The sequence below is a fragment of the Empidonax traillii genome, unplaced genomic scaffold (assembly GCF_003031625.1).
Source record: "Empidonax traillii isolate 1590-97213 ecotype Southwest subspecies unplaced genomic scaffold, ASM303162v1 scaffold84:size2688230, whole genome shotgun sequence".
In the NCBI taxonomy this organism is placed as follows: Eukaryota; Metazoa; Chordata; class Aves; order Passeriformes; family Tyrannidae; genus Empidonax; species Empidonax traillii.
In genome coordinates this window covers 1,324,320-1,350,995 of record NW_020955277.1, presented here as the reverse complement: position 1 = coordinate 1,350,995, position 26,676 = coordinate 1,324,320, and the positions used below count along the sequence as shown (strand labels likewise).

The 26,676-nt window shown below is 38.6% G+C and overlaps 1 protein-coding gene across 4 annotated transcripts in view; it reads right to left on the bottom strand.

The window, feature by feature from the left end:
• KIAA1549 (KIAA1549 ortholog) overlaps positions 1-26,676 on the bottom strand; it is a 144,431-nt gene that overhangs the window by 43,973 nt on the left and 73,782 nt on the right. For all 4 annotated transcript variants that reach the window (XM_027881154.1, XM_027881155.1, XM_027881157.1 and 1 more), the window contains exons 4-10: positions 21,825-22,002; positions 20,156-20,283; positions 18,657-18,840; positions 12,212-12,271; positions 9,513-9,658; positions 2,435-2,612; positions 86-270 (exon numbers count right to left, since the gene is read on the bottom strand). In XM_027881154.1, coding sequence (XP_027736955.1) covers positions 86-270; positions 2,435-2,612; positions 9,513-9,658; positions 12,212-12,271; positions 18,657-18,840; positions 20,156-20,283; positions 21,825-22,002 — 1,059 coding nt within the window. The remainder of the gene's footprint in view (positions 1-85; positions 271-2,434; positions 2,613-9,512; positions 9,659-12,211; positions 12,272-18,656; positions 18,841-20,155; positions 20,284-21,824; positions 22,003-26,676) is intronic.

Below are 26,676 nucleotides of genomic sequence, written 5' to 3'. Positions count from 1 at the left end.
TAAGGATGCTACGTGTTCCCCAGAGCCTCACATTCATTTCTGCTCAGAATAGCCAAGTTCCTCTCAGCACAACTTCCCCTTGTACCTTCTGTCGTTGCTGAATGTTGCTCATGGCGTCTGGCTGAAACTCCAGCTTGTCTGTTCGGCAAAGTTTCCAGTATAAAATAATAACGATCAGGAGCACCACAGCAACTGGGACTGCCACACCAACGATAATCCACAGGTTGCTATTCTGTGACTCTGAAGTGGACTCCTTCAGCTTCTCCACAGCTGTGAAGTTAAAAGGAAGAGAGCAGTATTATGTGGTTATATTTTAAACTGAGGACACTTCAAGGTTATGTATTTTTATGCTCTTATAAATGCTAGTTAAGGAACTTATCAGGAACCAGCTGCACATCACAGGAAATGTCATACCACTTATAAAGTTAAGGTATGTCATGCTCAGGAAGCATGGGGCAGGTGGATCGATGTCCTGGCCCACCTTCTGTGCTTAAAATACTAATGAAAAGGCACTTCTGCCACATCATTCAGTAACCCAGAGCTGAGCTGACGCAGTGAAATGAGTCTAAAAAAAAGATTCTACCACTGACAAAGGTAAGATGGACTTTCAAACGTTTTTGCCCGTTTCCTGCTTCAAGCAGTATTATCAGCTGCCTTTTCTCTTTAGTTACACATTTTGTTACCTTCTCCATCAACAATCACAATCAATTTGAAGTCAGTGAGACCCTCCCCCCCAACATGTATAGTTCTGCATTTTTTATCACTTTTTTTTGCTTTCCCTGTTTCATTGTCAGTGTGTGAGATCTTTTAGCCCCAAAGAACAAGACTACTGGAAAGTGTAATCAAACAAGTCATGCCTGTAAAATGTAAACTGGATGAACTGACAAAACTTTCATTTGCTCTGTTTTGCATAGTTGGATAGATGTGGGACTAAAAACCAGAGCGGTAATACATTTCTAGTCAAACTGATGTACTTCATAAAAATGATGTTTTCAAGTTAAAAAGAGTATTTATATGCATTTATTTGTACATACTCTTTTATTAAAAGCCATTCTAATGATGAACCTAGAGCTTAAGAGAACATATAACTCTTATATTTTATACATCTGACAGCTCATTTATGACATTATGTTTTCTGTTATAAAAATAATCCTTTTTTGTCTAGTTTTTTTCCAATAAGAAGCATTTAAAGACTAGTATGATTCTTGACTCTTAGAAGAACTTTCAAATGATGTGTCAAAGATAACAAGCTTCAACACGCATAATAAGCTATAAATACTTCATGAAGTTTGTTCAGCATATCATTTTTGTAAAGAGAATTTATTCTTGCAACTTTTTTGTATTTCTGTCTAACCAGTATTATAGTCCATTAACGGATACTAAGCGGATGTATATGAGCTACTGACCTATCTGTACACAACTGTTTTAATGAAGGACAAAATTTAGAAACACATCCAGATGGTGCAATTAATACTATTTTCTTTCTTTTCTTTCCGCAGAGAGTTTTAAAAATCAGACACATGCTTGTTCTGTTGGCAAAATACCCTGTGGTACAATGTAACTTATGCCTCCACATTGCACAGAAAAGATAATTAAGCATTCATACCAGCGAGGTATTCTGCAGATCATACTTGTCTGTTCCTGTTTTAAAATACCTTCAAGTGTTCTTTCCTAATTGTAATGTGGAATTTTGAGAAGTCTTCTGTCTCACTACTTACTGAAAATTATTCATACACCAAGCCTCCTGAATAAAGTCATTATGTAACTTTATATGACCTGTAATATTTGTTCTGATGTGTATCTAGTAAAAGATCACATTACTTCTATATTATATTCACTAAAAGATCACATTAGTTATATGTTACTGATGGACAAACAAATAAAGTCGGTCATATTCAATGCAGGAAATAAATGTGCCAACCAGCATTAATTTACAATTTTCACTCACAGAAAAAGTAATTCAGCCAAAAAAACCCCAGCAACTTGTGCTAAACTTCACTGCTATTACTCAGCTAAAGGAAGCACCTATCTAATACAGATGCCCTCCCATCCCACATTCCTGGGGTTTATGCAAGCTCCTAGGCAAGATAAACTGTAAAGAAATATTGGACTAGCAGGAAGAGATGAAAATGGCAAGAAGGCATTTAGTTAGCACAGTACTTTTCTAGCTCAAGCACTAATGTGAACGCAGTGAGGCTTGACTTAAGGACCCTGTTGCAACCCCAAGCTCGGCAGAGTCTTCAAGAAGCAAAGCAACACCTCACAGCTCGCTGCACAGGTGCTAAAATTTATCTCCTCAGGAGTGTCAAAGCTGCAGCATTCCAAGAACAAGACACTGCAACAGTGGGCACTGTGCAGTGCCATAACCTACAAAGCTAAAGTCACCCTTCCTGTTTCTCTTCACTGGCATCAGCGTGGTTTTGACAGGGCTTACGCTGTGCAACGGTGCCTTCAATGCGGTATCCAAGGATGATTGCAGCCCGCTGGATATCAACTCTGTTCATCAGGTCTGAGCACTTCAGAGCGCTCAGTCTCTCTCCATCTTGGTCCTCCACGAAATATATCAGCTCCACAGGGTTATCAACACCAGCTAACCGTGACACATTCACAATCTGAAAAGAAATTGGAAAGCTTTTACATTTTAAGTTGTATTTATTTGGCGCTCCCATGGTCTTTCAGTCCATACTCTCTCTTCCCTCTTCCTTCACAGGGCCTGCACCTTAGGGACACTTATCTCAAAACAAACACTGCTGCCATCTTGGCAAAGCTCTTCCAAGTATCTCTCTTGTCACAGTGTGCAGACCCCACTGCATAAGAAAGATTTCACCTTGTTTTTATCATGTAGAAATACAATTGTTTTGAAGGAAAAACCCTTTATCTGTGACACCAAATAATATGGTATTATACTACCCATGTAACTGCTGTGAACCAGCAGAAATTGTCAATATCCAGAGAAGTCTGATGGGAAGATATGCTGTGTGTAGTGCAGCAAAACTCTGTATACAGCAAAGGGAACACACGCACCAGCTATTTCTCCCACCTGAGAAGAGCTCAAGTCAACACTGGACAAACAGAGCTAACATTCAGCAAGAATGATTTGCTTCCAAACTAAAATTCTGGATGCTTTCACCTAGTAGCTATACAAAAGATTGAGTGGAAGTCATCCAGAGGAAGACAACATTGCTGGAATAATATATCAGTGTCTAATTACACAGGCACTACTCAAGTGCTCCAGAATCCTGTCAAATTTACAGAAGTACCTGTTTTGTAACTGAAAGGAAAATTTCCCAGGGAGAAATCCCCTGAGTAATACATTTTTACAGCAAATCTGAAATTTCAATTTTTCCCCCCACCATTTCTTTCATGACAACATACAGATCTGATAAGCAAGAGAACTGCTTTCACTCTGAAGATGCCAACACTGTGCCACCCTGGAAGCCCCTACTGCCTGTAGCAATTGTCAGTTAGTAGGAACTACTGAACAGAATAGTGTGACTGCACTTTTCCCTTCTCTAAATACCTACTTTGATTTGTTATTCGTAACACACTCCTCTTTGTTTCTGTTTTTCCAAACGTTAAGCAGCCACACAGGCGAATATTCTGTTAGCATCAAATAAAACTGTTTGCTCTGCCTCCACAAAAGCACTTGCACAGTCACCTTCATCCTCCAAACAGCTCCCCCTGGCATCCACCTTTCTTCAGGAAGGAATGTATTTGACGCTGTGGGAAGCAATTCTTCCTACCTAGTTCTAAAGACATTAATAATCAAAAGAATGCACGCTATGAGGAAGCCCTGTAGATACTCTCTAACCACCAAACATCTACATTGCATATGAGAACCACATAACTTTGAATTCCTGTAAAATTACATCTTTATATATGACAACTCTCCTTAGTGTAACCATTTACACATAATGGTGAGCTCAAACAAGAATCAGGCCAAACATGTAGTGGGGAGGTATTCTATCATGTAAAACAGAGTTTCAAGAACTCTAGAAGGAATTGGCACAAACAGAGCAATGTATTTTGGCTTCTTCAGAACTACCTTTTTGCTATGAAACATATATTTAATAAATTCTAACCACAAACACTGCCCATAGGCTTAAAGTAAAGTAAACACAAAAATGTTTGCATGTCTGAGGCTTACAAAAGCATAGATTTGTATTGTTTTCTTTCCTGGTTTCCAACTAAACAATCACATTGAGGGAAAGAAGCACAATGTTCTAGCTTGGCAGGGATGATATTCTGGTCTCTGGGGACACCACCTCAATATGTCCTAAAAAAGCATTTTTCAGAATGGTAACAGCAAGTTATATATGTATAAAAAAGGCGGTAAAAACAAAACAAAACCAAACCAACAACAAGAAAACAAACAAACAAACAAAAAAACCCACACAAAAAAGTGGAAAAAAGCAAGCACAATTGTCATAAAAATCTTCAAGGACAAAGCAAGTGAAAACAAAGAATATGGTTCAGTATATGTCACATTTGATGTAAGAAACAGAGTATGTACACACAGAGCAGAAAAATGTGCAAATCTGAAACACAGCAAGACCTGCTAACAGGACCCATTAACCAACACTGCTGCTCATCCTGAATACTATTCACTATTGTACCAGCTAAAGGGCAACCAATCCTCAACTTAAGGCAGCAAAACAATATCAATAAATAAGGTTTCAACACATATTCAGCAGCTTTAAGGCTGGATGTTGTTTCATGGACCCCAAATTTATAATTCGTTAACAAATGTCCACAGCTTTGTATTATTTTTGATTCAGCTGGGTTGCCATAGCCCAGCCTCAGTGCACAGAGCAGCAGGGTGTACAGACTGGTATTTGCTTTCAGCACAGATGAAACCTTTCTAAATAGCACGTGACTCACACAGAGGGTGAGGGAGTTGAAAGGCCACATGGGAAAAATCATCCTGTTCTTCATTTTAATTTTAGGAAACCCCTCTGTGCATAGCAAAGCTAGAGAATCAGAGAAATTTAGAAGATTCTTAAATTGAATTGTCATGTATTTTATGGTGCCTGTGAAGCATACAAGAAGCACTATGATTATGTGTGTTATACACACTGGGTAACAATCAGAAGCTGACTGAATGGGTTAACAAGAAACTTCTCCACAGCTGCCTTTAGAAAGGGCAGGTGATAAGAAGGACAAGCTTCCAATGCAAGTTGCCACAATCGAAACTATACAATTTTTAACAAAAAAAATTAAAAACAACAGAGTATGGCTCGCTATGCTGCGGAACAGGGATGGGTAAAAGCAGCGGGTAAAAGCAGCCAGAACACAGATAGAAAGAAGATGCTGGAGGTATTTCAGCACAGTATAGGGAACATGGCTGTAAGAAACTCAGTGGAGGTACAGGCTAGTATTTAGGAACTAAGCTCACCATTTAAAGTTTTATGGGTGCCTCAGTTTTCATCTCTGTCACACTGATTCATTAGATTTTTTTAACTGATTGTTTTAACTAACCTCTGTGTTAGCTCCCAACACAGAAAATGGCATGCTGGATCTGAACTGCTGTAAGTATGCTCACAGAACTAAGGCACACAGTCACTGTGTCTGCATTTTACACAGTTTCTGTACACTAAGTTTTGTGGCATATTGTTCCAAATTACACTTTTTGCACAGCTTCAGGCTGGTTTTGTCTCTACCCTTGAGAGCGCTAAGAATGCAAGTAGAAATACTATTCTCCAGGCATCCAGCAAAGCAGCCCATGTGTAAGGAAGCATTTAAACATTTTAAATTTATGCTCTGGCAGTGAGGGATGACATAGCGAGGGAGGACAGAAGAATTTCAATACATGGGAAGCAGAAAGTGGGAAAAAAAAAGAAAGAAAAGAAATTACTAATTGAACTTCTGTGTACATAAATGATACAACCTTTGTTGATATTAGGTGTGCATTTAACCTCCATTGAGGAAAGGCTTAACTGTGTTCAGGTGTCAGCAAATTTAATTTAAAAAGTGTTTTCAAGTGAATATCATAGGTCAGTGAACAGAGTTGCCTTGGTAACCAAATCTAGTTCATAATGTAAAGCAGGAAAATCCAAGGCGTAGGGAAGCTCCCAAGGTGTTCACAGGGGTCAGCCAGTCAGTGGGATGTCCTGGTCAGCAACCTCCCCGGGGGCAAAGAACCCCTGCATGAACTGTTTCAGAGTTTCAAAGGCATGAGCACCACTTAGACATGAGCAAACATGCGCACACAACCTCCAAAATGCTTGCATGAGGGTTATTTTCCTTATTTTGCTACATTCATCCCTTTGGGGAAAAAAAATAATCAAAGCAGATTCTGCTCTGTCTTACTAAAAATACGGTTTTAGTGCCTGGGCAATTAAATCGAGCTGTATTGGGGTCTGAACAGCACACAGAGGTAAGAACAGGATGTTGGCAACCTGACAGAGGGGCTGGTTGCTGTGCAGGATGGCCACTGGAGGGGTGAAAAGCATCTGAGGAAAAAGCGAAGCAGCAGCAGTCCCCAAAAGCTTTATTTATAAACCTGAAAACTCAGAGCAAGACTGGGGTTTTCCTCAGATTACACAGTTGGGAGAGACACATAAGCTGTCAGTAGAAAAACAACAGAATGAAACTCTGCCTTAATGAAAAGCTCAATTCAGTAATTACGTCCCCTCATAGCTGCTACTTTACACACTGCAACTAACATGTTACCTAACATGTTCCTTAAATCAGAACACTGCTCTTTTTGTCATTTACTGGGATGATCTTCTCATTTCTACTACGTTCAAAAGACGAAGCACATTGACATGAAGGAAAATTACTTTTTTTTTTTTTTTTTTTTTTTTTTAAAGTAGTTCCTGGTGTATTTTTTAACTACAATTAAGTCATTTAATTCCTACAAAAAAGTAATTAGAACTGAGTTATTACAGTGAACTATTGACAAAACACAGCTCAGGTCCTCATCTCTGCAGAGGCAATGCAAACCACATTAAGCATGTGCCTTCAAATTTGCAGCTCCAGCAGATGCACATTGAAAATATGTATGACTTACTACGTGAAATATTAATACATACATCACACAAAAATCAATGGAACTATCTCATGTATAACAATCAGGTGTGAGGCTTCAGGGGTTTTTGTACATAACAGTTATAGGCTTTTTTCTCTTTTTATCATGGAATGCCACCTGTTAATAGCACAGACAGGCAAACAGGAGGGCAAAGCATATCTGGGCACCCTCCAAAGATCTTATTCCGAGCATTGAGACAAAGCATAATTTTTAACATTCTTAGATACTAACCCATGGCTTTAGAAATGAAATCTAAACCTCACAAGGTATCGCTTCTATTTCCTTAGTATGTGAAAGGAAACTAATATGCCTGCAGTAACATTCACAAGTAATTGCTTCACCTTCTGACCCGCAGTCCTAATTTTCCACAGAGCTTAGAAATTTCACATTTCATTACACTATAAATATCTTTCACCCCAGGAAAAACTCTGGTCTGTAGGGTCACAACACAAGCAAAATATGAGTCTAGTCTTTAATGGATATATGCACATCCTGTTAATAAAACTATCCAACACTTTGGTGTTGCTGGCAGTTTCTGTTCTTATTTTCACTTCCTTGTGCACTACTCTTACAGCGGTCTGGTGCTCAAGAAATATATGTGGGAAGATCTGAATATAAAGCACAAAATACATTACCAGCTCTCCCGGAAGACACAAACAGATGCACAAACACAACACACTTCAAACAGAGCTTATAAACTTGGCTATGAGGAACAGAATTAGCAGCAGTAAAAGGTTTATGGCAAATGACTATGGATTTGATCCTCAAGTGGCAGAGAAACATTCTTGAAAGAAACTGTCCTTTATCCACCACCAGGTATGTCAGTTCACAACAGCCTCCAAGGCTGCCTCAGCTGCCACACACCTGAACATCCTGCCAAAGCGAGCTCCCAGGATGCTACAGGACCTGATAGTACCTGCTGTTCTCCTACAGGAAAGCAAGACATCTACCTCAGATACCTCACAGCAAGGTATCTCTTGAGCCTTCATTCTTCCACATCTCCTTTATTGCAGTTCTAACCCTGTTCAAAAGTGTGGGCTGAGAGCACCTGGAGAAGCCCTGTGTTGCGTGAGATGGCAAGATGTAATGACTGTAATGAAGACAATCTTCCTCTGCCCAAAGACAGCAGTTGGCAGGCTCTTTGCACTAATTAAGTGGCATAAATGAGCAACACTGCTTACTGGAACATGAGCTGCAGGCCTTATTTTTTGTCCCAGCAAGTAATACAAAGTCAAAAGAAAAGTGCTGTCTTTTCACTTTCCAAAATACTATTCTTCAGCTAAAAAGGATATGCCCGTAATTTTGTGCATGCAGAAGTAAATTACCTGAACTTTATTGTGTAAAATCATGAAACCGTAATCTAAATATACACATTTTATAGGCTGTGGTATCTTTCCTAGCAACATAAGGAATATTTGTTTAATTTATATGCAAAGGGAGGACTAAGGCATAAAGAACAAAGTGAAGCAAGAGGTGCTGGGAATAGAAGACCTGCAGCAGACATCTATTTACAGCAATTCAAATCCACATAGAAGAAAAATAAAATAAAGTCTCTACTACAGAAACAGATGTTTCTGAGACAGGAAAACAAAAGAAAAAATATCCCAACATATGGAAATTTAAGTGGTAGCAAAAACTGTAGAATTAAATTAAATAAAGATAATAGGTCTGAACAACTAGAAGGGCATCTGCGAGGTAAACCAACTGTCAATGAATTAGCTGGAAAAGGTAATTTTTAAGGAGATGAGCCATTAAAAAGTACTTTGGCTTTCAGTTTGTAGAACTGACTAGAAAGAACACAAGCCAAAATTTAAAACTTAAAATAAAATACCCAAGTCTTCTTGGACTTTATGGGAATAACTCCACCTGTGACAAAACCCTAAAGCAGCACTGGAATCCAGGTAGCAGAAGCTGCCATGTGTGCAAAATCTGACATGATTAATCATTTTTACCTGAAAGCCAGCCCTGTGACCAGGTGTACTGTGACAAATAAGAAGTTAAGGGGTAGAATATACTACTCTATTGTCGCATCAAGTTGCTCATGATTCTATTGTGTATTTCCACACCACTACCAAAACATCACAGAGAGCTGTGAAGTAGCTGTTTCAGCAGAGTACTTTCTTTCAGATGACCATCCCATTCTCCTTTTGCTAGGCACCTTGTGTAAGTCAGACTATATAGAAAGTTTTTAAAATAGGATTTTGGTAAAATGATTTTCAATGTTGTTTTTTAAGAAGTCACTAGAAATTAGTAGTAGGTGCTTACAATAATCAAGTTATTTACATTTGATATGTTTAGCTTAAAAGACAACAAGGTATTCATAAGAACTATATTTTAGGTGCAAAACAGAAGCATCATCAACTAGCTAAATGCGATACATGCTTCTGAGCTGTATTTCTCCACTCAAAACCAGGACAATATTAGCTTATTCAGTAATTTATTACCCATTATATTTCTTCCTCTGATTTTGAGCTCTTAATACCTGCACAATGTTGCTTCCTGCAAAGCTGGCTCGCCTCCATATCCGCCCTCTAACCAAAGCCTCGTTCAGCAGGTGAGCAAGTTTCCGTTCCATCTCAGCCCGAAACACCTCCTCCTGAATTCGCTGGTCGACGACACCCAGGAGAACTACATTGCACAGACAGTAACCCAAGAAAACAAATTAATTAGCAAAATTTTGCAGTGTCTTTTCTGCAACATCAGTTGTAAGCTTTGAGTTGCCCTGTGACAGCTCATGGACAATTCAAGAGCAGCTGTATTCATATGGGAACATTGTCCTGTTCAGCCGGAGGCTACATGTTGGAAAGAAAGACATTGGGTGGGGAAAAAAAAAAAAAAAATTGGCTAAGGACTTTTTTGGAATCTTAACTGGGCTAGGCAGATGCAGGATATTGAAGAAACAGTTTCAATTTTGAAAATACGTAAAATTATGAGCATTCAGTGAATTGTTAAAGAACTAATAAAAGAGAAAATTTAGGCTAAATTGTCTGCTGCAACCAATTTCAGTCAAAGTGCTGTGTTAGGAGGTGATACAGAGTTGGAGATGGTGAAGGCAGGGCAGAATCATGGAGAAAAAGTACAATAGCAGCACAGGAACAAAGCTGTGCATTCAAGTGCAACTTCTCTAGATAAGATAAAGATTAACAAGCATGCCAATCATAGCACAAAAATATGGTTAGTAGCCCTGCCCACTTCACTTTCCAATCCAGGTACCCTGGGTCACTGGGGCAGCTAATGCTGAGAGGAATCTCTGAGGAAACATGAAAAAAAGGGTGGACATTTAATAGCAAGATGGCATCCAGTTAAAGAAATGTGGAGTAAATGAAGCCACAGTCATTTAAATGACCTAACTGAGAAATTCTATAGAATAGTAAACCAAGTCACCGCTGACTGCAGTAACAAATTCAGTTTTAATTCCTGTGCCTCTCCACTAAAACAATTTACATTTTTTAGAAGCCTCTTTCTCAGTAAGTGTTCCCACATTTGTTTTTTCAAGTGTGGTGCTTAATAAAAAGCCACCCAATTAGATCGAATCAATTAAATACAATTTTAATGTTTTTAATTTTTTAAAACAAAAAAATTAGAAGCAGTTTTTCAATGTAAAGCTTTTCACTGCATATGTCAGAAAAAGGAAACATTCTCTTGATTTCTCACAGAGATCAACAGCATCTGTCTTCTAAATTCAATCATACACTAAGTATCTCAGAATTAAATTGCAAAATATTTACACAGTGACCTAAGGCTATTATATACACCAAGTTGAAAACTGTTCCTGCCTATGTATTGGATTTCAGTATCAACAAATTATGCTTAATAGCATGAATGCTATTTTAATAGCATTCCACAACTGAGAGGGAGAATTACAGAGAACACTGCATATCCCAGCGTTTTATGACTATGGGGAAACATGCACATATATCTGAGTAACTTGATATTAGAAACCGTTACATACTAAAATTCTATCATTTCCCTGTGTCATGATTCATTACCCTTACAATACAATACACTGATTGAAAGGGCTGATCCAGCCAAAATCTACAAGATCTTCCCAGGTTGCCCTCAAGAATAGGTTTACAAAAAAATTCCTCTACAGCAAAATGAAAAGTTGCTGCAATTAGCTTTCAAAATCTTACAGTCAGGAAGTTTATAAAATCCAAGGGGACATGATTTCTGAGCTGGAAGAATCCTTTTCTTACTGCAGGATCTAAGGGAACTTTCAGCAGCAAGTGACAAACCTAAGGCTGAGCAAAAGTGTGAGGGAGCGTTACCAAAAAAAGCCAACATAAATCCCTAAGGAAGGATGGCATTGGATATGAGACACACACATGAGCTTCTCTCCTCTTAGTGAGCATTATCTGAAATTAAAAATCTTTCTTTTGTAAAATAAATTGCATGGGCTTCAGAAATTAAGCTACAGCTTCATTTCCTGCTTAAAAAGTGGTCACTGGTGAGAGAAGACAGGGATGCCTGAAAAAAGGGTAAGTCTACACAACAGGTGAACTACAGGTGATAAAGTTGTAGCAACACAAAAGTTTATACAGCAGGGCATCTGCACCCTAAAAGCCTGTTTGGTAGACACCCCTTGGTCACCATTTAGGCTTAAAAATGGCAGGGAGGACCTACAGAATGCAGACAACCTCAACAGCCTTTGAGCATCTAAAGGTGACAGCTCAACCACATCTGTGAATAACAGAATAAAACATTCAGAAGACTCTGGTGGGAGGGATCTTCTATGGATGAATCAGAAGAGATCAATGAAATGTGATGAAACTCTTTCATGTACTTATTTTCGCTCTGTTTCATTCCTGGCATGTTTTGGTAGAAAGTGCCACACAGTAAGATTTTAATTTTCACTTAAAATAAAAACCTAAAAATCAACGTGTCATATTGACAGCATGCAAAGTAGACACTTTATGCCTGACAGTCTGAGCTGTTTCACAAAGAATGAACTGCCTTATAGACAAAAACTGCTTTGCATGCGTTATCAAGGAATTGCAGTAGTTAATTCTAGACCAGGGAATTACACTTCCCAGATATTCCAGGTCACTAGGCCTATTTCTTCAGCTCAGACATTTATTACCTCATAAAAATGCAGCCCCCCAAGCTATCAATATTTATGTAGGCTAGTTATCCCACTAACAAACATAACTGAACTCTTACTTACTCAGAGATTGTACATACCTGTTCTCACCCAGGAAGACTTCATCAACTGAGACACATTAAGCTTTGGATAATGAAAGGCTGAGGGAAAAACAGAATGGAAGAAAAAAATCCGTAAGAACAGTATTCTCAGTAACATAACACACACACACAAAAAAAAGAGGCCAGTTCATAATTTATACTGTCAGTAAGCATCTTATTTACACAGATGCATTACTGCTCCTGAGGCAATGCAGACACAACAGTAAGGAAAGTGCTCCGAACATACACTCCCCAGTTCGTCTCTAACAAAGAGAAGCTAACTGAAACAGTCAGATTTATCACGGGAAAGATTTTAAGCTGCTGCACTGAGGTCATTGCTCCTAGAAATTTAAAGGCTCACTGTCTGAATTGTGACTCTTACTGAGCTAGCTGCAGGATCAGACTTCTGCTCAAAGGGCAATGAGGCAACTCACGAGTGTCTCAGGATGACAATAAGAACTTCTGAGGCGGAAACTACATGGAAGCACTAAATGTAAAGCAGAGAACTAAATATGTATGATTTGTGTTCCAGACTTGTGCAGGGTGAAGCACTTAAAAAAATCCCACCACCTTGATTTAAAAAAAAAAGACAAAAACAACCACAAATAAGTGCAGGTAAAAACATTGCTGTAGACCGACCTCATGGGCTTTCGTGTTTGGTTTGGTTTGGTGGGCTCTAGCTAAATTTCTAAATTTTTCCAAAAAAGCTCTGCTCCAGAGTGAAATCCTCGCCCCAGTGAAGTAAATACGTCTATTTCTACTGACTTCAGTACGGATAAGACTTTTCCCAAGGTTTCCACTGGAGAGCAGTAAAGACATGTTGGGAAAGAACTGAAGACGGGGGCTGGGCCAACAGTTTCCTCAAGGGAAGTCTTAAGCTTTACTATGGCAATACGGAAAAGGAACGGTCTTAACTTTCTCAAAATATTTAATCCAGATGCAGTTTGTTAAGCATTATACAAAGGTTAATTTTTAAACCATTTCATGGATAGAAAGAATGCAGCACACAACAATTATATGACCTGGCCCATGCTGGATCAATTTAGAGTAAAGACGTCTTCAATTGTAGAATAGTTTGCCGCTATTGCATGTTTCAGAGAAGCAGAAAACGACAATTTTTCCAATTTAATGATGCAATAATTTGTAGAGAAGCTCTGTCAGTGTACCTAAAAACTGATTCTTTTGCCCCTTAAAGAACTCAGGAATTTTTTTGCTAAGGCAAAAACCAAAGAATCACTAGTTACATTTACCTTTTATTTTCATAGATTTATAAAAACTCCTATCAGAAAAAAAAAAAAAAAATTGGCTATTCCACCTTCATTTCAATAATAGCACCACTGGCTTCAAGAGATCCAACTGGGGGGGTACTTTGTGACAGAAACCAGGTATTAGAACATGGTCCGTTTTTTCTGAACAGGAAACACTAGCCCTCTATACAATTGACAAGGACGCATTAAATTTCCAAAACTTTCAGACACACAAAAAGCATCCCACAGTCCATTTAAACACACACATTTATTTTTGGTATCCTTCTACTCGGTTCTTCTGATTGTAGCTTTTAGATTGGAATTCTATTTATTCTGGTCACACATTTGTTTACTTCAATTTAGAAATACAACCTGAACAAAAAAGCATAAACTAAACTGAATCTGTTGTTTTCCAAAGCATGGAAAGAGCATGATAAGGAAATCAAAAACCTTACAGTGACCATAATGCTTTGAACTGCTTGCAGTTGTGAGCTATTTCTTCTTTTAAACCAAAATCATGTTTTGCTTCAATACTTAATGTGCTCTTCACACTTTTTCTAATTAGTACTTGAAAATGATTTAATTCATGCAAATTGCTGGGTGACTATTCACTTAAAGTTTTCACAGAATTAATGCAATTTAAAAATAAACCAACTTGAGCAGAAAATCTTGACATTGAGAAGGAAGATGTGATCATCAGCAACTAAGGTTGAGTTCTACATATGAATGGACCCTTCAACTCAGAAGAGCTCAGAAGCAAATTCAGGTTCCAACTCTTACTCCACAGGTCACTCATGTGTCCCACAAAAACACATGCTGACAGAATATGAGCTCATCTGGAGTCTCAGTACTGCTGCAAGATCATATTTGCAAGATTTCTAATGTCCCCCGGAACTAACAATTATAAACAGCACAAACTGATTGTTATTCTGAGGGGGAAGTTGGATAGACAAAATGCAATTATTAGTTAGATTGCAGCTGGTCTGCTAACGACTATAGATGCATTAATGAAGTAGATGCTAGCATCATTAGAAGATTCTAACAGGCAGCCCCGAAGCACCATACCGTGTAACAGCATCGATTCAGCACTGACTGAAAAGGCAAAGGGTCACCCAGTCACCCAGAGACCTACTGACAGCAGTCTGAAGCACATCACTCAGGCAGCGTGGCCTTTGCCAGATGTTCCAAGGATCTCTGGCTCTCTCCTACAGAGATGAGTGGGACCATGTTGGATAGAACCTGTATTATGTTTATTGTCCTTATTTCTCATAAATGGAGGAACGGTAATAAAAAGCATGGAGGGAATGCATTATTTGGGAAAAGAAGGCATTAACTGAATAATAAGATTCCATGCAAATACCATGGAACATGGTGTATGGGGGGGGTGAGCAATAGTAATACACTGTGTCTGTTAGAAGCCTGATCCAAAATCCACCCAGGAAAAAAACTGCCAAATATTTCTGCAGTTTTTGGACCACATCATACAATTTTATATTATCCTATTGGCCTTGCAATATCTCTATGACAGCCAAAATAGATGACACACATCAAAGTGCTACTTAGCACTGAAAAAATATCAAGTCCCAAGGCAACTCTCTCTATTTAAAGTCATAATAAAAACAAAGAGGTTTATTCACTGGAAGTTCATGAAGGCAAATGCTGCTCATCTACACCATAGGTAGCCCTCACCTGTCCTTCAAGAAATCTTCCATCCATAAAGAGATACCAAATATATTATTTCCTATTATTTTTAACAAACTAGCACCCAAAACCTGTGATTAAACTTGGTTTTCTTTCTCCTGACATGTAGATCATGAGCATCCAGACAACTTACAATCTGAAACATGAAATATAAGGTGGACAATGTAAAATAAGCATGCTGGAAGGTATAAACCCAACATTTGAATACAAGTAGGTTGCTGAAGTCACCTAGAAGTCTTGTGAGGAAAGAAGAAAGTCTGGAAGTTTCCAGGTTTGGCCATTTCAACAGCCCTATATTCCTGCACAGAACAGTCCAATTCTGTCAAACTAGCAACTTTCACTACTGATCCTGACTCTGAGTGCGGAAAAAAGCTGACAAAAAAATTCCTGGTGTTAATGATGTACTTACTGCACAGGGACAATCCACACAGTTATAAGTATAATCAGTTATACTTACGTGAATAAAAACAGTGAGAGGACTGTGTGTGAAAGGGAATGCAAAATAACAAGTGGCAGAGAGGAAAACACATTTCTTCCAACAAGGCTCATATTCGGGATATTGATGTGAAGGTCTCACTTCACTTAACAGTGTGGAGTTGCACAAGCAGCTTTTCCTCAGTATGAATCAACTTCAACCCCCAAAGCTGGGAGCTGAGCCCTAACCGCTCAGCTCACCTACAAATATTTTATTTTTCTTCATATGCAGGCTATAAAATCATATACAGAGTCCTCAAGGGGAAAAAGAAAAGTCACCACCAGCAGTATTAACTGTTAGCATGCCTGATAACTAAGGCACAAACGGCATGTAACAGTATGGCATGGAACATTTCATATTTACATAGAAACAATAACATATGTAAATTGTTTATATGTGAATATCCATGATTCCCAGAAAAACTCATTCTTAAAGCAGAGGGCTGTATATTAATTTGCACAGACCAAAGCAGCTGCCTGAAGAAGACCTTCACAACACCTTCACTGCTACAACTGCTCAGTGGACCAAGGTAGAGCATGAATGCAGATTCAGAAAACAAAAACATTGAGGCATATTCCAGCTTTGAGGATCTGGCTGTCGGTCACCCTCAATAGAGAGTTGAATAAGATGTCTGAAGAAGGATCTGCCCAGTGCTGCTGAGCCTTTGTACAGGATTTCTGGCTCTGAATACTGAAGATCTAAAATCCTTAGGCTCAAAATACAGTCACAGCAACAGTGTAAAAAACTGCAGAAACAGCTAAAAATAACTGGGTGTGGTTGCCTCACTGATTAAAGTGTTTGAGCTACATTCATTAATACTGGGCTCGCTGACAGATGGAACCATAGCTCTAATAGTGTGAGAAACTGTGTTCCCACTTTGCCAACTTATCAAACAGCACCATATCTGATATTCCAGGACAATGGCTACAAACACATCAAAGCGCTACTGAGACCAAACTAGACTAGTTCAAACCAAAATGTGCTGTCCTGCAGTGGGCTCAATCTACAGCAAATTTGAGTTCCTCTGACATTAGGCAAGTCAAACACTCACAAGATGTTCCTTAATTTAGGACCCCATATCCACCAAATCCACATGTTCTCTAAACTGCAAACTTTGGGAACATGTCATTGTTCCTAAAGGTCCTGACCTCCTCACTCAGCTTTCCCATTGACATGTGAGCTACTGCAGGACTCCACCATCATTGGTCTGGAATCATCACCACTGACCAGGCATTATGCACATGCAGGTAACACAGGAAGAGCTCCTGCTACAAGCATTAAAGAAATTTCAAATTTCCTCAGTACCATCAAAAAAGGTAAAAAAAATAGAAACATAAAATTGTTTGGGTTGGAAAGGACCTTAAAGGTCATCTAGTTCCAACCCAAAGGAGGGAGAGCAGTGTACATGCATGTTCAATAGGAGTGTTTTTCCCCTAAGACCAGCTTCTCTTTCAGGAATACACCAGCCTTGATAGAAATTGTTATCACTTAATTGCACTATAGCTACACTGCATAATCCAGAAGATGGATTTGCAGCAAGCGGCAACCTGCAAATGCACTACAAATATAATTTCAGAATATGTGGACAAAACTGAAAACTTTAGGGCCCAATGTAGTACAGGAGAAAAAAAGCCTCACAATCAAAAATATTACCCAAGAGACTGAAAACTAAATAAATTCTAGGTCAAATGTGTAAAAGAGAAGACATACAGTAAACAGAACTGTCTTTCAAGCAATCAAGGGAAGCAACGTTTAATTGAATTGAGTGGGAAAAAAAAAAAAATCACAACCCACAACCTGAGACGTTCTGTGGCCTCGCAAGAACAAAAGAAATGATAGTCGCTTATGGACAGGGATTCTCAAGACTTTTTGTCCTGGCTCCATTAAATACAGCTACCACTGCAAAGGCACGCACTCTATATGAGACCAAATGAGAGCAGAAATGCGTAAAGAAAACTAGTCAAACAACCTCATACACTTTTTAATTGAGGATGGTAGAAGAGGAATCAAAATTACTGAAACATTAAAATAAAAAGCTTCAAAAAAAGTACTTTTAAATTACTCGTAGTAAAAGGGGAAGTATCCTGTGCATCTTACACAGATTGAAAGGTATTAAGCAGAGCAAATTCTGTTGACAGTCACTCTCTTTATAGTATCTTCACTGGAATACACAGCTACATAAGGAACATCAGCCACCATCAGGCCTGATTTTCCACTAAATGTATCACTGTATTGCAAAACTCACTGTGTTAGATGTTATGCACCTCTACAGCTAACAGAAATAACTCTGAAAATTAAAAATCTGCACTGGAAAGCAAAGTGACATAGGAGAAACAGGGAATTAATGGACTGAGTTAACTGTAACACCCACCAGCAGGGAAAGGCAAGTACTAGTCTCTCACGATCTTGCTTATATTCATGAGTCATCTGAAAAACCTAACCAAACCTGAGTTGTCAAGGCTGAGTGTCAAGCAAGCTCTGCTAGGCAGGCAGTGTCTATTCATCTAAGTTTAAGATGATGATGGTCTGAAAAAATGACTTGCAATGCAAATTGTACATAAAAAGTGAGAGATATACTTAAAAGATAATACCTTAAAACATAATAAACCACTCGAAAAAAGCACTGCTGCTGAATAACAGGTAACTTGGACAGACTACTGGGGCAAATAAAAGCTTATGTGGCCAGTGTCTCAAACCTTCTAAAAGTCAGAGACATAGCTAAGTGCTACAAAAAGTCCAAGGCAGTAAACCCTTCTGAGAAGTAGAAAAGGCTTCTGTAGACATAATCACAGAGACACACCTTGGCCCAGCACAAAAGGAAAGTATGATGACAAAAGCAACAAGCTGCCGTATCACCAATATGTGTGCAGAGAGTGGCACAGACCTGCTCTGCAGAATTCCCAATACAAGTTATGTACTCCAACATGCATTACTACTTATGTGCAAAATTACTTTAAAATTGCAAAGAGGAAAGATGCTAGAAAGAAGTGTTTTGCAGTATTGGCTAACAGCAAGTACTCACGTTCAGCAATTTGCTGCACAGGAAAGCCCAGGTAGAAGCTGAACTCCACCACAGACAAGTTCCTTAGCTGTTCACTGACTTCGGACCCATTTAGAAAACCGTATCTATCTCGGATGGCAAAAACAATGCTCACGGGGCCTTGCCGAAACGCTACCCCAGGCCTGATCAGAGTTATGTTCAGTATCTGAAAAGATAGGATTGAAGCGGGGTCAGCAAAATCAAGCCACTGGCATTTTCATTCATTCCTTTACATTTTCCCCCCAACCTAATACAAAAAAGCGACAATTCACATCAAAACAGAGTAACATCTGTTCCAGATTGATTCTGTCTGCTGAGTCTCAAAAGAGGCAAAATAACATGTGAACTCCTCTTCTAAGAGTTACTCTTTAAAGTCAGTCATAATCCAGAATGATCTGAAGGCTACCACCCAGAAAATTATGAAATAAACCACCTAGCAAGTCAGTCAGCAAAACAGATCTAGTTGTAAAAAAGTCTTAGATGAATGCTAAATCACACGGAACAGATGAGAATGAATTAGAGTAAAGAAACACTTCGAAAATGGATGCTCTCGGTTAAAACCTCCTGCACCATGCACACCCAAAACCACTGGTTCTAACCACCGGTTAGAAGCCTTATTTTGGCACCAGTGTACACAGCAGCTGCGTTCGTGTGGATAAACCTCCTTTAGACAGTAAGGAAGTAATAAAAATAAGTTTTCTAAGCTGATAGTCCAAGAAATGGTTCTGCATGTTTTGTCTTTAGTTTATGCAGTCACATTGTGTCATTCATTTGTACAGTTCTGAGCCCTTTTCTATATGTACTACACAGTACCTTAGGTACTATAAAGTTTATGTTATTTTTCCTCCAGATTTTATCTTAGGGTATCACAGATAGGCATTTATGGTGTCAGTTAAACAACGTGATATAATTTTTACTGATTTCGGTATTGCAACAAAGATTAAATTTGAGAACTCAGAAGAGGAGCTGGTCTCATCAAATTGAATTACTGACTTTTCAGGAAGTTTTAACCTCTGCTGTGTGATTCGGTGCCCAGTGCATATGCAACACCTGTCGTACGAAGTTCCAGCAGCAGCTGTCACAGATATCATGTACTGCAAGTATTTCTAGACCTCAAAAGCAACCAGAATGTTTGGTCACGTGACGGCAGAGTGCATACAACTCCTATGGCAGTGAGGCCTGAAAATAGTCCTCCAACAAAAACTTTCTAACTACACCCTATTCTCTTATAGTAAAATCTGATGGGTATTATTTTCATAAGGTTTGGAACGGTTTTTATTTGAAAAACTACAAACCCTATCATATTCAATAATGCTTTTGGATATAAATTTGGATCAGTCTTTCAAAAAGCTTAAAACCACGGGGATATGTGCAAGTTGCAGTCAGTGATCATCTAAACTTATTTTACTGTCTGGATGAAACACAGGACAACCAAAAGTGAGGAAAAAAGGGACAGGCAAAAAACATGCTTATCTCCTTACCTGCACAGTGAAGTTGTAGAACTCCTGGTGTTTGTTCACCTCCAGGAATGCCATTTTTAGCCCTTTCTCAATGCGCTGGCTAAAGTTGCAGAACCCTATATCCATGTTTCGAGGTACAAACTGAAGCACTGAAGACAAAGGGCACACATTATTCCTGCAGTATTTTCACAAGAGAGAACTAAACAAGCAACAGAATCCAAAGGGCTATCTTTTTTTTTTCCACAGAGTTCAGGACTTATTGAGTGAAACACTGGGTAAAAATACAGTAGAAATACATTCTGTGCTGCTGCAGTAAATTCTCAATTCACTAATATCTGTTGTAGCAGTAATTAGATTACTGAAAGATACTAGTGACAAAATACCTGCTGTTTCCTCCTGTATACTAAAAGACCTTCACTTTATACATGGGGCTAACTTCACATGACATAAACAATAAATTTGCCTCACTGAAATCCCTAGTATTTAACATCTCCATGAAAATCTTCAGGAAAAAAAGCAATTAATATCTTTTGCTTGTAGTCTGAAATACAAGTATTTAGCTTGTCTAAAAGACCACATATTGGGTACATTACTACACTTTAGCATTAACCTAACACTTTCAAAACACTAAATTAGCACACAATATTTTAAATTTAGATACATTTTAAAGTCTTTCAGAGGAGAGAAAGAAAGAGTTCAGGTGAGAAACACTGAGCACAGAGGAATGTGATCAGGCACACAGACCTTAACTACATGCACATCTGTGGATTTCCACATAGTCTTACCCCCAAAAAATGCCATATTAGGTTACAGACCCTAATAGCAATGTTATACCAGGTTCAAGAACAGAAAATATGTCAACTGTCTATCTATATAACCATGTTAAGCAATGGAAAAAGACACACCTGCACAACTGAAGAAGCGATGTCTTGCCATACAATTATTAACAAAAGCAAAACCAACAAATGAAACATACCCGAATAACAGCACTATGTTGACATTTATTAACTCTCTGCCTGTATGCTCAATCCCTGTCACTACTTCATTACACAGTCAACTAACCAGGTAGGCAGTTTTATCATGCAAATAGGACTTGGAAGCTTTTAAATGACACCACTATGATTCTCAAAATCTGTTACACGGGTACTGTGTTGCTCAAGATTATTAGCACTCTTAAACTTCATAGAGACTGCTGCAATACAGCAGCCATGGACAGCTAAATACTACACAGGCAATCCTACTGCTCCCATTACACATGAGCAACCAATCCTCCTGCTTACCAATTCTCCTACATTATGACAAAACAAAAAAGTAGCATTTAACAAGAATTTAATTTGAAACTTGACACAGACATTACAAAATAGTTGCACTGCGATTTTATGGATAAATATTTCACAGCATATTTTTCTCTTCTTGCTTTTTGAAGCAAGAAAAAGAGCACACCTACTTTGCAATGTACCAAAAAAAAAAAAAAATTCTCGAAAAAATCATGAAACTACGGAGTTAGCAGTTTACAGTTTATCATCTCTCAACCATGGACCCGTCAAGTCTGCCACTTAAAATGCAGAATTAAGATTCACAACAGTAGAACACGGGGTTTTGACTCAATCTTGCATACTTAATCACAAGTGAAGAAGTGTGAATCAATATGAAGCTACCTTTCCCCCTCTTAGTGTCAGGAGGTACTCACCTGTCTGAACTTGAAATCTGTTGTCTGGCACAGTGAAAGAAGGATGCAGTGAGAGGATCACGGGGGCCTCTCCACGAAGGAGACTGCTGTTCACAAGCGCATTGATGACAGCTATTGCCGTGTAAACAAAAGGACCTGATGTCACCAAGAAAGCAAATTTTGGGGAAATTTTATAAACCTATCCAAAAGAAAAAAAAAAAAAAAAGAATCAGACATTAAAAAAATAACAAAACTTCGATGTTAAATTTGGCAACATTTCAGACCTACATAGTCTCAGGCAGTTCAAAGCCACATCATCAAGAGGTAGGAAACCGCAATCTTTATTTTCAAAGAGCAGCAGAAGCACACTCACTCTGTTAGTGCTCTGCCTTGCAGCCTCTGCTCCACCGCATCTGAGAGGCAACTCCCCTGTACTAGGTACAACTACTAGAAACTCTTCAGTACAACCCACCAACCCCAAAACTTCTTGATTTATCACATCCCCACATAGTAACAACTCCCCCTCGCCTGCATTTCCCTGGAGTACATAACATTTTCCATACAAAATTTCTGTTTACTTACTGAACTACTTGCACAGCTTCTGCATTTCAGTCATATACTGCATAGTGAATACCTCCTATACCATTCACATGTGACACACAAGGAGTAAAATACACATTTATCCATATGTTTTATGGATATAATTTTCACACTCAAGAACACTTTCTTCAAGGGACCACTATCTGCTTATTTCAACACAGTTACCACAATTACAACTTTTGTCTTACAATTCATGTCCTGACTTTGAGTCTTCTTAAAAATCCTGAGGAGCCTTAGAAACCATGTAAAAGACATGAAATTGTAAGTTAAATATAAACCTTGGTGAATGTTTCCAAGCAGACACTATTTTCTACTATTTTTCAGTCACCTAAGTAAGAACAAATTGAAGGGGTTTATTTCTGCAGCATTATTTTCTTCTTCTTTGGTTTACTCCCCCCAGTTTGCTTTATTTCCCTAAGGCAGTCAGTCACATTTCAAAGTATTTTGAGGTGTCCAACACAATGGCCTCACAGATAAATAACCCAGAGACCTCGAGTTTCTAATAACCATGGACCTCTTAGATGAAGAGATGCTAGCACCTCGCAGGTGCTCTGCTGGTGAAGGGATATGTTAGATATTACCTTCAGCTTCAGAATCAGCCTTACAGAAAAGCACAGTTTTGCTTAAATTGTGTCCCACTTGTTCCTTACTGGTATTTCTGCTGTAGTATAAAGTGATGGCAACTGCTGTTTAGATGAGCCAGCAAGCAGCTCTTTCCTTTCCTCTAAAAAAGCATGCATTTCAGAGAGCTCATCTTCATCAGAAGAAAGTACCTCAGAAGCAGAAGGAAATGAGAAAAATAATCTATGCTGCTCATTATGCCTTTCTTCCTTCTTAGCCCACAAATATATGCAACATCTAGCTTTTATTTTAAATGGATTTAGACCCATAAAACTCAAATTTGTTTGATATGAATAATGTGCACAGCTCTTTTCAGTTCCTCTTATCTGAAATTTTATTCTTTTATCTCATGATGAAATAATCTCTGCAGCTTCAGTTTGTCAAATGGAAACAGCAGTTATAATGGGGAACACATGGCAGAAGAAGTTGCCCATTACTTGCAAACGAGACTACTTAAAAGGCAAGAAAAAGAGGAATTAGAATTACAAATTTCAGTGACAATTTGCTGGTGATTTCTGAAGGAATATATGCTGAGGAAGAGAGGCCTAATGCAGCCAGCATACACTTATGCACTAGTTAGTTATTTCAGACACGACAGCAAGCCTCTGATAACTAACTCAGCTGCCTCCATCTCTGACTGGCTGCGCTGCACCATAGAGGCCGGCCAGGGTAGCCTGAACACTCCCCTGGAATTTTGCATTAACTTTTTCAGCTTAACAGCTAACACCGGTTCCCTTTTGTGCTTCACTGCAGCAGAAAAGAAGCAGGAACTCCAGAAAGGACATAACCCCCCCCCCACTTCTAACAGTAATTTTGAGATAGGCAGATTAGAACAACTACAAGTCAAAACAACAGTTATTTCTGCTTGAGATATTACAGGGTTGTCCAGAGTTAGCTCTCTACAAACTAATTCATATGACAGAAATAACAGACCCATGCCAGCCTACAAGCTAATTCACAGAGAAGCCTACAAATTTACCTAAGATAGATGAGCACGGCTCATGACTCTCAATTTGTGATTCATGAATGAGAATAGCTGCTCTTGGCAAATCTCTTAATGGTTCACAAGCCCAGCTGTCCACCCAACTCTCTCTTGGAAGTTTCACCTCTACTGCCAGGACAGCTAGATGCAAGCAAATTAGGTAGCTGAACCATTCACATTTTAGAGTATCACCTAATAAAGTACACAAGAACAGATTTCTTACATTAAACAACTACAAACCTTTTCACTGAACACTTTGGGCCAGAAAGTCAGAAAAACATGCAAAACGTCATGTGCACTTTGGAGCCATTCCCACAGCAAAAGCAGAAACCTTCAGTAGGAGCAGAGAACCCCTAGAACACCTAAAGTTAAAGCTATCCTTTCTCCAAAGCATGATGTCTAACCCAACTCTGCTGTTTCCAGGATACAACCACCTATCCCATTCCCAGCTACCCTCACAGGAGAGAGTGCTGCTAGTACAGAAAACATTAATTTACTAGAGGCTAGAAGAGTATTTACGAAAAATATCACCGCATCCTTATGCTGTCCCTTATGTTGTTCACTAACCATCTGCTATTGATTACTGTCTGATAAAATATTTTATTAGATGCACCTTTGCCACAACCTAATCCATGCCTACACTGCACTGTACTATGCTGTGTAAACATCTGGCAGAAAGCATAAACAACCGATTTCCTCACCACCACCTTATTAAGCATCCTGTAAAGAACCTGCAGAGGGTGTTTAACTTCCTGAGCACGGACTACAAAGGCTTACAGGTTTTAAAAATTAAAGCTTCTGCTTCTATGCACTTCAAGATCCTAAGGCAACAATTCTCACTGGTTTTACACACCTCAGCGGTACCAGCCAGAACTTCAGCAGCAGTGAGCAGAGATGAAGCCAGCCAAGTCCACAAGGTGGCATCTTTGAAAGGAGTATTTAACTGCCTGACAATGAACTGAACTCCTTACTTGGGAGGCAGAGTTTACTGATTTTGGATTACAGAGCCCAATAGGTTAAGAACACACCCCAAAGCCCACATTAAATACAACAACAGAGTGGCTGAGGTGTACACTATCTCTCGCATGATAAAATTTCCAAGCACAAATGAGGCTGGCAAAAACCTTTTTCCTGTTGGCATGAAATTAATGGCACCAGGGGTCCTGGCAGCAAGTCCCTGCCAACACTATTTTATTTCACACCCCAGTGCAACAAGTCAAGTCAAGGGAACATTGTATAATAGATTTTACCCAAGTGTCATAAGGTTTACATTAGAGAAAGTTGACAAAAATTACTCTTATTCTGACAATAGGGTCTTATTCTTTTGCAGATGCAGTATGTTGAGACCAAGGGGGAAGAATTTTGAAATTTTAGGTTATTCTCGCTTTGCTGTAAGGACTTTTCCTAGGAAAAGTTTTTTTTTTTTCACTTGGCAGGATTCAAGTCTGCCTCCTTTTTTTTCTTTCAATTCAACAACTCACAATGTTTGAAATAATAAAAAAGCAGAGACCAAAGCTGCAACTGAAAACGTTCATGAAAAAGGTTTTAGTTTTTCTTTTAGTGTTAAACTTGTTTCCTATTTAAAGTGAGCAGCAGTTATATTCATCACTGACATGAGTTTTATTTTTAAAGCATATATTACTACAAAGTTAAATTTAACTAGACTGTCTCCTGATTTACTGTACATTACATCACAGCAAGGGAACATCTGTAAGCTGTAATATGAGACACAGTAAAAAAGCAGCTTAGAGAAGTGCAGAGCTATACCACAACTTGCAAACACACACATGGTTTCTGAGTACTCTTAACTAAAAAAAGTCAGGTCTGCCTAATTAAGTTTAACAAGATAGACAAATTCTGTTTAAAATTTTGCATTACATCACCATTCAACATGCTTCTATTAAAGGCAGCTCTTTTTTTTAAAATAACAGTTTTTTAGTATTTGACTGTTAGAGGTGAAGACATTTGCCAGTAATTATTTTTACTGCAAAACCCACACCCAAGGCACCACAAAGAACACATAAGATAGCAGCATTCTAGCATAAAATAAGCCAAACTGATTCCACAGAGATGTTTCTTCCTTTTCATAAAAAAGATTTTGCAAAGAATGAAGCTAAACTAACATCTGAGAAGTCTTAGGACTTCTCAGAAGCTTTTCCTATTGAGAGTTTTACAAGGTAATAGTAGGCATGACAAGAAGGAATTTAAAGGGCAAAAATACAAAACAATATATCAAATGTTTGCTCCAATCAGTATTCAAATATTTAGCAATGGATTTTGTCTTGCATTTATTAAGAAGGTAAGTGCTTCCATATTACTGAGCTGTGTAAGGTCACTGGAAATCAGCGCAGTTGTATCTTCATGAACTTTTGACCTCTTGACTATGTCAGTTTGCACAATCTGAAGGTATAATTCACAAACCAGAAGAAAAATCTCTTATATAAAAAACCTTAGAAAGCTCATGAGCAGTTATTGCCAAAAGGAGTTAAACTATACATAATTTATAGTGGCAGTTCACAGTAACTGAAGTTTGGCAGAAATTCATAACACTCCTATCTTGACTAAGTAGTAAAGAGGTATATTCTCAGACAGGAGTTGTTTAATTACTGAGTGCAGTGATTATGGGAGGTGCAGAAGTTAAAGGCATCAAGGGAGTCTGTCTATGGAGAA